The following is a 16498-nucleotide window of genomic DNA, read 5'->3' as shown; positions in this document are numbered from 1 at the left end:
ACGACTGTTCCTAATGATTGTTGTGACTGATCTCTACTGCCCCATTTAATAAAGTTTAAGAATATGAAGGAAACAACACTGTGCAAAGATGAAATATGAGACGTGATATGTTACAAAAATACATAAATATCACTTGTGATAGTCAAGCTGTAATTCTGTCAAACTATGAAAAAAGTGTTAAAATATTAGGCCTATTTAAGGTTTTACATAACATGCTATGACAAAGCAAAATAAACTAGAAATGAGGTGGAAAGACACTGGAGTGGAATGGTGTTTGTTCGTGACCCTTTAGAAGGAAAAAAAAAACCCGAATTCTTCAGAACTGCAATAATAATATTTCATTAATTCAACTGGAAACCTTGTAGGTTATTTGGGTTGTATGGGGTAATTTGGGGGACTCAAGTAAAGTAACATTGCAATTTAAAATGATTGTAATTGTTATTTAAATCATTGTCATTGATAATTTTAGATCATTGCTGTTCTGAAGAAGTGGAATAGGAATTGACCACTGATCGTATACTCAAATGTGAAGATGTTGCTCAGCAGGTCTTTGGACTTAGAGCATGGATCAATATTATGTACATATATCCAAATTTGGGTTTGGTTTATCAGACTGAGCATTTGCACAATGCCCTTTTACATGTTTACATAGTGACCATAAACAAACAAATTTTTGAAGGAGCTAGACATAAAAAACAAACAAACAGGGCAGCATAATACTTAAAAATGTTATATGTAGAGTACAATAAGACAGTTAGACAATAGACATAGAGTAATATATATATATAATGTTTGTATATTTTAAATATTTTCCCACCTAACAATTTTTTTTCCAGTAGTCTTTATTTGAATTTATTTCCAAAAAAAATTTACTTGAATATATTACTAACACTGTTATTTTTACATGACTTGAAAAATGAGAGCCTATCACCCATCTTTAAGATCTTTTCACAAAACTGAGATAAATAAAAGTCATGAATTGAAGCTCTGACATGTGGATTTGAATTATAATGACTGAATAGAAAAGGTAAAATGTGGTGTAGCAGAATCAATAGTTTTAGATTTAACAGTCCCGAAAATGTTCACTGCCGATGTTCCGCAGGTCAAGTCCAGAAACGCTGGGTGGGCTGGCACATGTGATGTTATTGTATATTGTGACAAGTGTGTGGGGCTCCTCACCTTCCCCAAGCATTTCAACCTGCAGCGGAACCACCTGTGGCTTCTGTAGAAAGAAATCTCGAAAGGGTTTAGCACTGCAATCACATTTCCAGTTGTTACCTGAGAGCCAGAGCTGATCCAAGCTATTGGGTATAGAAGCTGGGAGGTTGACCAGTACATTGTCTTTCAGGTTCAAGTAACGCAAACGTGGCAGCATGTATATGGTCACATTAAGTATGAACTCCAGCCTGTTTCCAGAGAGATCCAGCCAAGACAGGTGTTGCAGAGGCAGTAAGGCCTCAGCAGGAAGATTGTGAATTAGGTTGCCTGACAGCAGCAGGTAATCAAGGTTCTTCAGGCCATGAAACGTGTGTGAATTGATAGATGTTAACTGATTGTACCTTAGATCAAGCTGTTGCAGCCCTTGTAGTTCCACAAAACTCTGACGCTCAACCATAGAAATGTTGTTGTGTTGTAGGAAGAGGCGACGAAGACCTGTTAGACCGATGAAACTTTGGGCTGAGACTTTTGTCAGACAGCTTCTATCAAGATGAATACTGTGGAGCTTTGACAGACCCTTGAAAATTTGATCCGGTAGGCTGTGGAAACAGCTGCCAGTAAGTTTTATCACAGCAAGGTGATTCAGGCCTATAAATGTGCCCATGCGTGCCTCTTGTAGCCGGTTGTTCCCCAAGTTCAACACCTCTAGATGACCCAGCCCTTCAAAAACTTTCACTCCCAAGGCTCGAATCTGGTTGTGGCAAAGGCAGAGTTCCTCAAGATACTGCAGGTCACGGAAGGTCCCGGGTCTTAGGCTACCAATTGAATTATTTGACAGGCGAAGCACGTGCAGGCTGTACAACCCGAGGAAAGTTTCATCATGAAGTGCAGATAGACGATTTCTGCTGAGGTCCAACCATCTCAAAGATTTCATGCCTACAAATGCCCTAGGTGCCACGGTCACTATCTGGTTTTCGGCCAGATAAAGCTTCTGCAGCTTTGGGAGTTTCAGAAACACGTTTGCCTTAATAACTTTCAGATAGTTTCCAGTTAAGTCCAATTCTTTGAGCTCAGTGAGTCCCTGAAATAGCTGTGGTTGGAGATACGCCAGACGATTCCCAGCAAGGACCAACTCTCGTAATCCGTGTAGGTCCTGGAACCCCATCTCAGGCAGGACAGACAGTGAATTCCATCCTAGGTTCAACAACCACATGTGGCTGAGTCCAGCGAACAACTTGTCATCTATTCGAGACAGCTGGTTATTGTTGAGACTGAGGGATGCAAGGTTGGGTGTTCCCTGAAAGACTATGCCAGGTAATGAACGAATATTGTTTCTCTCAAGGTGCAGGTGAGCAAGGGAATTCAGACCTCTAAAGACATGGCCATCGAGGGATACCAGCAAGCCACTCTGTAGGTTCAGGAACTCCAGATTGGACAGCTTTTCAAAAGCAGCCGCTGCTAAGTTAGAAAACAGGTTTCCATCCAGCCATAAGGAGTGTGTAGATAGAGGGAAGTCGGAGGGAACCTCGGTGAAGTTACGTGTGCTGCAGTAGACATTGAGCTCTAAGCTGTAGTCATCTTGGCTACAGGTGCATCCCTTTGAGCAAGGCTCACTTTTTTGGCCGTTGGGTTCCTCTGAGGGCTTTGGATCTACCAAGAGTCTTGGCTCCTGTGAGGGTCTGGATTCCTTTTTGTTGGGGTCTGCCAGCACCACTGATGTCACCAGTGTGTACAACAATAGTGGTACAAAGTGGTTCATTCCAACTAAGAGACAATAATCAAAATGTCAAGATTAAACACTAGTATGGTACAAAAGCACCTACCTATCTATATACTTTTCTTAAAATCTGTGAAATTCAGATTATCACACTATTATATTACTTTTCTCAAAGCGTCTAATTCGGAATCCCATAAACATTCACTGAACATCTATGGAAAATTAAATAAGGATTATAAGAATGATCGATTTGATTGTTTTCAAATGAGAAATTTTGGATTTGGCTCTACCGTTTTATTGTGGCAGCAGTCCAGCAGGTGTTCACTAGAAGAGTGGCATGTGTGTGACAGATCTGAACCAACTCTGTCCCTATATATCACCTAGGAAAATACACACAGTGTTCCGCACAGAATTAACCTCTTCATTTCTGATGTTTTCATTTTCAGTTTGCTGCTGTTGCTACTGTTTGCAGTTTTAGCATTTGAACATCAAATTATTTCTAGCATAAGCTTGATATAATTTTTTATTTTCTGTTTTTTTTTTTTTACCTTTGATCTGTGTTTACTGACAGGCATTACATGAATATGTATGAACATTTATTTTAGAAAAAAAGTGTCTTATTGGAGATTTTCAACATTTTGATTGAACTAATTTAACTCTATTTGGAATATTTTGTTTGAAATTAGAAATCTAAGTTGGGTTGCTGATTGTCAATGCATTTTCACGGAATGTTCTATCTAATACTCCCACACATTTTAGACAAAACTCCTTTGACTTCTCTGAATAGTGTTCCAAAGTTCATGTAAATCTGCCGAGCCATCAGTGACATTTAACAGATGGCACTTACTCTGGTTGTGGTTATCTGTTGGAAGACGTCCAACTCCAAAAAGTTATTGAGAGTTAAACAAGCTAGAGGACAAGGCCTGCTTTTAGTCTGAAACATAAGTTACAAAGAGAAGGATATTAATAACACAGATTAAAATGTATTTATTTGAAGAACATGTGTGTCAGTAATTATTCAGTGGGATTCAAAGAATGTTAGGAAGTGGCAACTACTGTAAAGGCATACAGAGATAGGACCCTCAACTGGCAAATGCTGCAGTCCTCTACTCTCATACAGAAATCAATACAGACATCTCATTCACATACAGTGATTTTTAAAATGCAGAGGTTCTTTTCTGTCACAGGTTTAATGACCACTAGAACTTGCTGACCCAGATATGCTCAACTAGGACTAGAGCGGAGACCAGGACAATAGCGATGGAAATGTTGGTGGAAACAGATTTTCTGCAGTCAAGATTTTGGATATGTGTCAGAAATTAACTTTCAAATATAAACTCATCCTGAGAAATAGTCACAGGAGCGATACATGTGACCACATATATGTTATTGTTTATGCTCAATGGCACAGTGTTGAGGAAAAAGAACCTTTAAGCAGAGTTTGTATTTTAAGACACATTACCATTAAATCACCAGTAGAGGGAAGTACAGTCTTTTGCTCACAAGATTTCATCAAGTTAAGCTGAGTTACCCCCAAGAAGTCCACATATTTTCTGCTGTATTATATTTTATCATAAAATGTGTCAATCTTGAAGGCCACTGAAAAAGCCATGGACGTTTTAAAACAGCACCTTTCATTTTTTAAGCAAAATTATCAATGACTATTAACTTCCATGTTGAAAGCAAGGGAACTAATGATTGATGAAGTTCACCTTGCCTCAGGTCTGTTTTCCATCACTTTCCACTGGCAGTTGTAATGTTTTTTTCTATATAAATGTGCATCTGCTGAGGACAAAGTAAGGTACCCAACAGCCAGAAAAAGTTTCTTCCTTCTCAAAAACAGAAAGTGCTTACATATTCATGAACAATATGCAAAGGAACAGCTCAGGTATGGAAAGCAGTCAGTACTTGAGGGTAATCTGCCACACTGTGGCTTTTAATGATTGCTTCTCCCCTGACAAACAGCTCTAATTGGCTCAGTCTCCTACAGTCAATGATATACAAAGGTTTGGAGCTTTGTCATTTGGCTGTGGCTCACCATGAGCACAAGAGGTGTCAGGATGAATGACAGTGCCAGCTGCTCAAACACACTCTCTGCCTGTTCTGTGAAGATGCCTCTCAGTGCTGCCGGCACGCTTCAAAAACGGCCTTTAACGTCAACCAGCTGAGCTAACTAGTGCTGGACATTGTGTCACTTCTTCAGCACTGTGGAGGTGAGGAGGTGAACAGGCCTAAAGGGCATGATGTCAGATTAAGTTAGAGGGGAAATGTGTGTGATGCTGATGTTAACGAGGTCTCTCTTTGGTCTTCCCTCCATCTGCCAGTGAATCCTGCCGAGATACTCACCTCTGGAAGTTTCTTTTAATTTCCTTTTGAAATTGAGACAAGAAGTGTTGCATAAATATTGAAATACAAGAACGCCAGTTTTGAGCGAGAGCAAAAACACCTTCATTAGTTTTTCAATTTCATAGTTTTAGCACAGGTGTAATAGACACAAAATGACAAACAAAGATAATGGAAAGGTATTTGGATAAAAGCTAAATGATTAAATGTAAATGTAAATGTATTTCTAAGCTGAACAGCAGTAAGAAGAGAAACAAAATCAAAGCTAGTCAAAATGCTATCTTGCAAGTTCATCCATCCAACTATTCACTCTCCAAACCACTTATCCTCTGTATGGTCGTGGTGGCTGTAGCCTATCCCAGCATCTTGGGCCACAAATCCATCTGATTAATGGTATTTAAGCAATATAAGAACTAGGAAACAGAGTTATACAGTACCTGACAAAACTTTGGAAACATTACAATGTTTTAATGCTTTTGAAAAAAAAAAGAAAAAACTAATTAATTTAAAGTCTGCATTTATAAAATACATAGAAAATAGTAATATTGCAAAATAGTATTACAAATGTAATATATTTTAAAATATAATTTATTCCTATGATGTAATGCTGAATTTTTAGCATCGTTACTTCAGTCTTCAGTGTCACACAATCTTTCAGAAATAATAACATTCTAAAAACATTTCTTATTATTAAAACAGCTGAAACCCTTTCAGGATTATTTCAGGATGAATAAAAAGTTTAATAAACAGAATTTATAAAAAGTATTAAATAATTTAGTAAATATAAATCTTTTCCAACATGTCTTCACTGTTACAATTGACACATTTAATGCACCCTTGATTATTAAAAGTATTAAGTTCTCTCTGTTTTAATATTACCACAAATGTTGAATGGTATGAACTGTTTCCATAAAAAATGTTAAGCAGTAAAAGCATTAATAATAATCTGAAATGTTTCTTGAGCAGCAAATCATCATATTAGCCTGATGATACACGGGGCAACTTTTTTTGAACAATGTTGCTTGGGCACTTTCCCATTGAGAATGGGTAACAAATTTCTATATGGATACTTTAGATCGGTCATGGCCCCTGTGTCTCACCTGGTTGCCTGTGGACGGCAACATTGGCCAAAATTGCTGGGCAACATTTCTTAAAAAGGTACCCTGTGTATCATCAGCATTAGAATGATTTCTGAAGGATCAGACTGGAGTAATAATGCTGAAATTCTGCTTTAACAGGAATAATTTACAGTTTAAAATAAATTCACATAGAAAACAGGTATATTAAATTTGGTTTTAAATGCAGTAGTGGGTGGTGACCACTACTTCTTTAAAAATTTTAAATAATTAATTAATTAATTAATAATTTGTAATTTGTTCAAACTTTTTAACTTTTTTGTGTGTGTGTGTGTGTGTGTGTTTGTGTGTGTGTGTGTGTGTGTGTGTGTGTGTGTGTGTGTGTGTGTGTGTGTGTGTGTGTGTGTGTGAAGTTTTACTTACTAGTCATATAGTTCGTAGCACCTTAGAGATGTTTTCTGACAGGAGGTCCTTTCCAATTCTGGTGCATGGTAGTGTTAATTTAGTTAACAAAAAGTATGACTAAAATGTTCGTTAACGAGTTTTAAGAAAGAACCTTTATTTTTAAGAGTGTATGACACTGAAGAGTGGAGTAATGATGCTGAAAATTCAGCTTTGCCATCACAGGAATGAATTTCATTTTAAAATAGAATATGTTAATAGATGTACATATGCTAAATAAATATGTTTTTATTACCTGCCTAATATTTCATTGTATGCTCAAGCATTTCATGCTGAGGAACAAATTGGAAGAGCAGTATGTTTCTCGGCACACAACAGCAGAAGCTTTGTTGCTAGGCACAACAGTTACACACCTTCCCAATGATACATTCAAATTGTTTCCTTCATTATCTCTATGAAAAGTGTTTAGAAATAACCATTTGTATCTGTTCTGACCTGTTACCACCTTCACAAGGGGACAAAGGTATTACTTCAGTCAGTGCTATTTACACAAATAGTACTTTTCTCTGTGAGTCTAGTGTCCCTTTGGGAGTGTAACACAGTCTGTCGGTGACGGGTGAGGATAGTAAGCTGTTGCCACATGATTTCAACATTATTTTCAGATCGTTAACAGCCTTGTGAGCCAGAAAAACCTTAATAATGGGATGAGAAAACCCACTGTCACCATTATGCGGCTCTACTAACTACTGAACATATGACCTCACCTACAATTATCACACCGCCCTGAAAATTTCAGCTTTCTTTTTGCCTTTAAACATTACATCTCTGCATTTCCAACAAAATGGTGGTCATTTAACAGTCACCCTTATAAGAACTTCTCTTCTGATTGTTTTCACTTTGGATAAATTACATGGCCAGTGAACCGACAGACCTGTTTTCTGGTTTAAATGTGTTGAATTCCAGGCAGGTCTTTCTTTATGCTGTGAAGCCTCACATGATCTCCCAGTAATAATGTTCATAAAACTGCCTATTTGAAACCAGTGTGGCGGAGCTGCTAATAAAAGCAGTGTGATTTATTCTGCAGTGCGAATAGAGAACAATTTTGCCCTCACACCACAGCACACACAGGCCTAAGAGTCAGGAGGTTTAGACTGAACAATGCATGGGTGATGATTCGTAATAGCACATCTTATTTTTAGGCACAAGCATTGGGAAGCGTCATCAGAAAATTAGCTGGCCTTTCTTTGGATCTCAGTTGTCATGGATTAAACTTTTTCACTAATGTTTAATGTCTGTTTTATGTTACGAAACATGTCTGTGTGAAGCTCTGATTGACTAGTCTGTCTGTACACCTTTGGGGGGAAAAATGTCCTTGTTTACCTACTTGCTGTTAGTAGATGTCTATGTGAAACACGAGGGATTGGAAGTGAAATACCTTTTAATAAGCATGTACTGATAAAATATTAATTAGTGTGCAGGGAGTGAAGCAGATCGGATATATAAGTCTCATGACATGGCTTTCTAGGCTTCCAAGTCAGGAGGCAAAATTGTCCTGTGTTGTCCATGTTTTTCACACAAATAATAACTGTGATAAATTTTAATTAAGCAGGCAAGGAATTTTGTTCTTGGAGTAAGTCAAACCACAGCATACTGGCCTCAAGCTTTACATTCTAGAATCCAGTAATATGTGCTGAATATCTAAATATTCTGAAATAATAATATGTCTTTTGAATGTAAATCTATGCTTATGGTTTATAATCCTTTAAAAAGCTTCAGAACTTTCAAACAAGGCTTTGTCTTTATATATATATATATATATATATATATATATATATATATATATATATATATATATATATATATATATATATATATAAATTTATTTGAATTTTAGTTCATTTTAATCCTACTATTTTTAATTCTGCAGGCAGCATATGGAGGAAGAAGGAAAACAAGGCATGTCCGAATCAGATGATTATGTCACATCCTGTCTGTTGAGATACCTTTATTTGATCAGTTTTGAAGGCAGCATAGATGTATCCTTTACTGCCTATGATATCCCACTATCCTGTGTGTGCGTTTGCATGACATTTGAGCTGAAAGAAAAAAAAATGGCATCTGAAAGTTGCAGCTACAATAAGCTTTATGCTGAACATTGCATGAACATAATGCCAGAGAAAGTGTTAACAACAGTAGAACTGACAGCGATATCTATGGACTTTTAAGGTAATTAGCTACCCAATCTAGTTCTTTTTATTGTTACCGTTCAATTCTTATATTCGAATGTTAGTCAGAAGAAAAATTTAGATACCAAAAAACAAGAACCAGAAGTGATGCAACCTGAGGTTTGTTAGTATTTTCACCAAAGCTTTGTCTGTTTTGTTATAGATCATTAAACCATTATGTTGCCTCAGTATCCTGTCTGAAATCAGTTGGACTTGATGGTGTTCTCCACAAATAGGACAATTTGTAAGATGCCCAGTCACCATGGTTCCCTTAAGCAAGCCAAGACATGTCAGTATGCTGCAGGGCGACTTCCTGTGCCGTAAACTGCTTTGGATAAAAACTGTCCACTAAATATCATATAATAGAATTGTTCTCCTGCTGTAAACATAATGATATTCCATGTGTCCAGACAGTATCTGTTCTATTGAGATCAAGGACAGGTAATAAAGCTGCTAATAAAGGTAATAAGGACTGCTAATAAAGCTATATTACCTAATGTAAGACAATATCTTATTACCAAGTCTGTTTTATGGCCTGTTTTACACGCAAAAGATATATGTGAGGGAGTTGAAGAAACACAGCTAAACAGGACAACTGAACAAAATCATTGAATAGCATGGTCTATTCAGCCACTGGCAATCCTGCTCTATCCTCAAGCAAATGTTTGTTTGCTAATGGTTGCACAATGATAATTAGCTTAAATAGATGCAGAAGTTAAACCAGCTATGGCAGATCTGGGAAAGCAATCCTCTCAGTAAAACTTTTTGATAAACTCTGAGACCTGCGGGCTGTCCTGAGGTCCTTTAAATTCCGATGTTTATGGAGTAGCAGCAGCTGTGGTCCATTCTTGTTTCCACATTTTGCATTTCATCTTTAGACAATTCTTACATTTTCAGAAGTTTATGCACATCAGAAAAGAGCTTAGTTTATTAAAAAAAGGCTAAAGTCTCATTTTAATGCTCAGTTCCCTATCTGTCGGTCACTACGAGTTATGTCTCGTCTAACTTGGGAGTTTAGGAACTTGAGTTTAAGAGAAAACGCCAATGAAAATTGACTAGTGTATTTTGCATGCTGAGCCACTTCCCGTGCACACGGGTATAAGGTATAAGGAGACAGCATGCATCCACTCATTAGATTTTTGCTTTGGAGCTGAATGGTTTATGTCTATGACATTCACAGAGAGAGGAGCTGTTCCTGGTTGGTGTTGCGGCGCATTACTGTGGCGCTTCAGCTAAAAGAGCAGTTTCCTAAAAGAGCAAATCACAGGCGATTCACATCTTTTTCAAAATGCTGTTTCATCCATGTCCTTCTGGATGCAGTCGTTTCCTGTCCTTTGTCGATGGCCACGATTGCTGTCTTCAGTGTCTAGGCCTTCAGCATGCTGAAGCGGTGTTCGTGGATGAGTCATGCGTCTTGCTACCCACCCCGGTTTCTGCCGGACTGCCGGCTAGCGCTCTGTGAGATTTGAGGGTGACAGTGAGAGGTTCTCCGCCGGGCCAAGCCCCACAGACCCCTCACTCCTCCGGCAGTCACACAGGACATGCGCTGCAGGAGGAGTGAGAGGTCTGTGGGGCATGGTTTTGCTGGGCCATCTCACAGTGGTCCCAACGTGTCATTCGGTAGGCCACCAGAGTATCAGATGTCGATCGCAGCATCGGGGATGGGCTATACTACTGTCGAGGACAGTAGTTCTCAGCAGTAAAAAAGCAGACTGAGGCCATCCAACACATTCTGCCCTAACGTGATCCTCCAGCTGCCACCGTTCCACTGCCGGCCGTGTCTGAGCCTGCTCATCGCCGTGGGTGCCCTCCTGCGTCCTCCATACCGGCTCTACCCCGAGCTGAGACACCATTAAGACCAGCACATTGAGCCCCACGCAGGAGAGCAGTGCCCCCCGTGTCACACCTGGCTGCTAAATCCTCCAAGACAATGAAGCGGCCCTGACACTGGCAACCCGGAGATGTGGAAGACTGCTCTTCAGGAGGTGGTGAGGACAGCACCACTCCTTCCCCCGAAGGAGGGCTGGGCGGAGAATATTTCTTTCCCTTTTCTTTCCCTTCATTTCCCTTTTCACCCTTTTCTCAACAGCCAGTGGTAACTACATTTTCAAAGAAAGAGCAGTTTCCTTTACATCCGGGTTGCAAAGCTCATGGGTTGACAGTGAGCACTGCACCGCTTCCTCACTCTCACCCACAATACCCCCTATTGCCAGTGGCCAAAAGATTGCAGTTCGGGGATGCAACACCTCTCCACACGTCTCTGGCCAGTCCCTCCGGGGACACTAGGAGTTTTACTGTGATGACTCAGAACGCGATGCCTTCTGGGCCACCCAGTACAACTCTCCATCGCTGCACCACTGCGGGTACATTGACTGTCCCTTTGGTGCCACTCGTACGGGGTGCCATATGGTGACCATATGGCTATATGGCCTACCCAAGTGATCTGCCACCAGCGGTGGTAGAGACTGTCACTCAGGCTAAAGCTCCCTCTATGAGGCAAGCCTATGCTTTGTAGTGGAGTCTGTTCAGGAATTGGTGTTCTTCTCGCCGAGAAGACACCGGAGATGCTCGATTAGAGTTGTGTTTTCTTTCCTGCAAGAAATGTTGGAGCATATGCTGTCACCCTCCACCTTGAAAGTGTTTGTTGCTGCTATCGCAGCACATCATGATGCAGTGGACGGCCTCCTAATCGTTAGGTTTCTGAGGGGTGCCAGAAGGTTGAATCCTCCTAGGACACCCCTGATACCCTCCTGGGATCTCTCTGTTGACCTGGCTGGACTTCAGAGGGGTCCCTTTGAGCCACTCGATTCAGTTGAGCTGAAGTTCCTGTCTCTTAAGACAATGCTCCTGATCGTTTTCACTTCCATCAAGAGGGTCAGGGACCTCCAAGCATTTTTGGTAAGTGAAGAGTGCCTTGTGTTCAGGCCAGCCTACTGTCACATTGTCCTGAGACCCCGGCCTGGATACGTGCCCAAGGTTTCCACCACTCCCTTCCGAGATCAGGTGGTGAACCTGCAAGCCCTGCCCCCCAGATCCAGCCTTGGCGTTGCTGTGTCCCATAAGAGCATTATGCATATACGTGGACCTGCTTTGGAGGTCAGCAGAAAGGGAAGGCTGTCTCCAAGGATGCCATCGCCTTGGCGTACCAATCCCAGGGCGAGCCTTGCCCCCTGGGGGTGAGAGCCCACTCCACTCGGAGTGTTGCCTCCTTCTGGGTGCTGGTACACGGTGCCTCTCTGGCGAACATCTGTAGAGCTGCAGGCTGGGTGACACCTAACACCTTCATAAGTTTTTACAACCTTCACGTAGAGCCAGTTTCTTCCTGTGTGTTGGGTAACAGGTAATTGGCGGGAAGAACTGACTTGGTGTCTCGCTTGCTGCACCATTCCCCCTCACATGGGGATGTGAGTGCCTTTCTTATCCTTATGGCGAATCCCGATCGAGCATCCTCCAGCACTCCCGGCAGTCAGACTTGGCGGAGCAGTCTGACGCCAGGCCCAGTACTGGATTTGCATGCCCGAAGTCCCGGTCAGCCGCTTTACTTGGCTAGGTGTCCATATGACTTGATTCCCTACGGGTAATCCCATATATGTATTCTTCCACAGTAAGGTTTCCCTCTCGGTACACCAATGTCTTCCCTTGACAGACCCGCTCTGTCAGTCTCTTTTGGCAATTGTTCCATGCCTACTCAAATGTAGGACCTGCCTCAGAGACCCATTCCATATGTAGGACTACCCCCTGGGTCAGTCCATATCAGCATCTCTACGTCACCTCCCTACGGGTAGGATGTGGTCTCCATTAGCGGCCTTTTACTGAAGGCTCGCTTTCCCATCGTTCTGCCAGGCTCTCAAGTTAGACCCCTAATGTCATCACAACATAACGTCTCTGGTCCCTCCATCAGGGAACGAGGGTTACGTACATAACCGAGACGTTCTCAAGGTAATTCTTTCCACAAATGGAAAAAGAAGCACAATTTTGTGGAAAATATTGCCAATAATGTCCATTTCCAGCTGTAAACTTTACTTGGGGAGTTCTGTAGCTGCCTCCTTCATTCCACAGGGAAGTTTAGAAAGATGATATGTTGATGATCAGCTCTATCCTGACAGTCCTATAGCACAGCCCAAGTCCTATTAATACACCCCATCATCTTCTTCCCTCTGGATACATCTGAGATGATTCTGTTCAGATACTTTTGGAAGGTGCTGTCTATAGAGATCCACTAACTTTTTAAGGAGCTTTCATTTATATGAAAATAGAAACAGTGCTAAAATAACACTTATTCCAAAAGGAATACTGTTTCAAGTACAGTTACAAATGAGGAAAGTTTAGAGTGGTTCATTATCGCTATTATCGCCTTGTACTTGCCCTCGTGTTTCCAATTATAGGAGTTGACTTTTATCTGCGCTCCATATTTGATGTGAATTTATTTTTGAATATGTTTTGCTGACTGCAGAAAAGTGTTGACTCTTTAACTCAAGGGCAAGATGTTGTCTTGTAAATAAGACTGTTTGTCAGTTGTTTCTTAAAGGTAAAAAGGTCAAAATACTTTGCAATCACAAATTTGAGATCACAGTTGTCAAAAAAGGAAAAAAGCCTCTGATGTTGCTTTTGAAAGGGGGCGTTTGATTCTACAAGAAAAAAAAATAGTCATGTTGTCCTTTAGATTAGCTAGGGTGAATAGTGTACTCAAAAAATAATTTTCTGGCATTATTTACTCACCTCATATTAAAAACAAATGACCAATATGCCCCCCCCCCATTGAAATACAATAATCTTCACACAGCTGTTTTCCATACACTGACAGTTCATATGTCAAAAATGACACACACACACACACACACACACACACACACACACACACACACACACACACACACACACACACACACACACACACACACACACACAAATATATTAAATACTCAATCCTGAATGTAAATGGTCACTGAAAATATGGAACAGTTTTTTTGTCAATTTTTTGTCATCTACAATAAAACTATATAAGTTACATATACAAAATATTATTGTATAACTACCACATATTATATAATGATTCAGTTTACATCACCTTCATAAATTGAATAAAATCAGAAAAACAAAAACACAATGATGCACATTCTTTATTCATCGTTTTGTAGATGTAGAGTTAAGAAATGTTTTGAATTTTAAGTAGAAAAGTTAAATTACCATCTTGTTCAGACCAAAGTGATTTGAATGCCTCTGACATCTAATGGCAACTTGTCAACTTATAAATACAAACTTCCCAGGAGGACTTGAATGCACCATCCTTAACCGTCGGTAGTGCACATCTGCCATGCTTGTAGTTTTTTATCACTTTTTATTCGTGTTTATAGTTCTGAACCGAATCCTTTGCCAAAGTGCATTGGATTGTGGGCAACATTAGCAATAAGAGTGTGCGTGGATCCACACTTCAAAAATCTACCCGACATAGTCAGCCATCTAAAATTCTTTAAAAAACTATCCTTTTGTGTTAGGTCGTAAGGATAGTGATGGTAAGAAAATAATGACAGCATATTCATTTTTAAAAGAGCTATTCCTTTAAAAATAGCATCAGACAAGCTTAGGCTATTTAAATATCATTAAATCAAAACAAAATGAAATTTGAAGACCAGTCAAGTTATATTTAGCACTAAGCAGTAATAACATAATCAGCACCACAGATTTGTCAGTACAGCTCTTTCCATCCTGTGCAACACTCTTTTAAATGTGTCTTTGGTAGCTATATGCTTTGGTCACAAGAATAATTTGGTCACAAGGGAATAATGATAATGAAATTGTGTCCATGGCAAAGAAGAGGCTGTATTGTGTGCTGGGTGATTTTAAAAAGAAGAAGAGAAGCAGGTGGAAGCCTGGAGCTAAACAGCAATATGGGCCACAAGGTCTTGTGGGAACTCACATAACATCCTCGCTTTGATCTTTTTCCTTATTAGCATCCTTTCATACCGCAAGCCCAAAAATGAATACTCCTGCAGTGCCAGTGTTTACAGTGGGCTTCATTAAAGTTATGTTATTGCGACACTCAGATTTGATTAAAACATGCATTCACAAACATGTTCAAATGACTCGTAACATAGGCAGCAATCCAAAATGTAGCCTCGGCTTTCTGAAATCCCTACCCACGGCCCTTAAAGTGGCAATGTCATTTGTAGAGGTGTTTCACACAGAAGGACTCTGAAACCTAGGCCAAGACCATCAAACTGATGGTAACACCAGACATCAAGCAGATAATCCCATTCATATTTATTTATTTATTTATTCTAAACTTCCAAAAAATCCCCAAAATGACATATCTATCATTTATTCACCCTCATGTCTTTCAAATGACACATGACTTCTGTAGATTAATAAAGGAGAAAGTTAGCATAATGTCTAAGCTGCTCTTTGTCATGGAGTAAAGGTGAATAGGGACCAGTTTTGTCACTTTAATTAGATTTTTTTTTTTTATTATGACCCTTTCTACTTTGTGTTCAGGTGAAGCTGAGTTCCATGACGCTCCAAATTTCCTTTATCAGTGACCAGATGCTGCTGAACTAGAGGAAGTAGAGGAATTTAGTCAGGAATGAGTGCAGGTAAGGTGTTGTCACAGATGGCTAAACCAGTGCAATGTCAGCAACTGAGATTGTTTTTGGTGATCTAATTATGTGGGAGTAATGGGGTGGAAGGAATCCTGGCAGCTGCCCCTTCGGCTCCCTAGAGAGTGTCTCTCTGCCACCATGATGCCATCAGACCTGATGATGCCCGCTGTTGTTGGCAGACACTCATGCTGTGGACTGAATATTTGGGCCCACTGCTTTGCATGGATGGGCTTTCACCTGAATAAGCTAGAAGGGCTACAATTACTGTCATAAAAGCCTGATAATAATTTGATTATGTTCTTGTTTATCAATTTCCATTTTCCCTTTCTTTCAAAAGCTTGTAGCCCACTCTAATGAATTAATTGTTTTTAATGTCCATTTTTGTTCATCTTACAGTGATTCCTACAGTGAATGCCAAGGTGGTATTCCAGAAACAGATTATGTGGCATATCCAGGTATGTTTGGGAGTAAGTAAGAGGGGATAACTTCAGCTTTCTGTTCCAAAAACAGAGGTAACTTTCAGGGTATGTAAAGTCTGTGTTATACATTCCGCATGAGCAATCCGGATGCCTACATGGACAGCGTGGACGCAGACTACTTTATTTATATTTATATTCCCGATAACGTACGCTAATGGTCTGCTCTGCAACAAACACATGAACAAACAATTGCCCAGAATTATTGCACATCTGGCTGTCTTTATATTGTTTTATTGACTGATTGTACAGGTTCGAGTAGCAACGGGCTTCTTCACACAGCCTGCGCATGTGCAATTGGTGCTTTTGAAGCCTACTGACCACAAAAAATGACACAAAAAATGTCTGTTCAGAGCTCCCGCGCACACTCTCCGATGACGATTTTTACGTCACGCATACCATAGCAGACACTAGCGGACTCACGTACGCGGAAAGTATAACACAGGCTTAAATAAGTAGCCATAGCAACTTACTATCTGGAATACCCCCCTGGAAATAGACATCT

At 40.1% G+C, this 16498-nt stretch overlaps 1 protein-coding gene across 1 annotated transcript; it reads right to left on the bottom strand.

Moving 5' to 3' along the window:
* Positions 1-465: 465 nt before the first annotated feature.
* LOC109049507 (insulin-like growth factor-binding protein complex acid labile subunit) lies at positions 466-3283 on the bottom strand. The gene is made up of 2 exons (XM_019067189.2): positions 3166-3283; positions 466-2922 (listed from the first exon to the last, which is right to left on the bottom strand). The coding sequence occupies exon 2, from the start codon at positions 2915-2917 to the stop codon at positions 1064-1066; it is 1854 nt and encodes a 617-aa protein (XP_018922734.1). The 5' UTR covers positions 2918-2922; positions 3166-3283; the 3' UTR covers positions 466-1063.
* Positions 3284-16498: the final 13215 nt, after the last annotated feature.

Source organism: Cyprinus carpio, chromosome A3, assembly GCF_018340385.1.
Source record: "Cyprinus carpio isolate SPL01 chromosome A3, ASM1834038v1, whole genome shotgun sequence".
NCBI lineage: Eukaryota > Metazoa > Chordata > Actinopteri > Cypriniformes > Cyprinidae > Cyprinus > Cyprinus carpio.
Note: the sequence above shows the minus strand (reverse complement) of the source record. Positions and strands in the feature narration are given on the sequence as shown.

Excerpts from the sequence above, each read along its gene's own strand:
- LOC109049507 (XM_019067189.2), bottom strand. The coding sequence starts at position 2,917 with ATGAACCACTTTGTACCACTATTGTTGTACACACTGGTGACATCAGTG.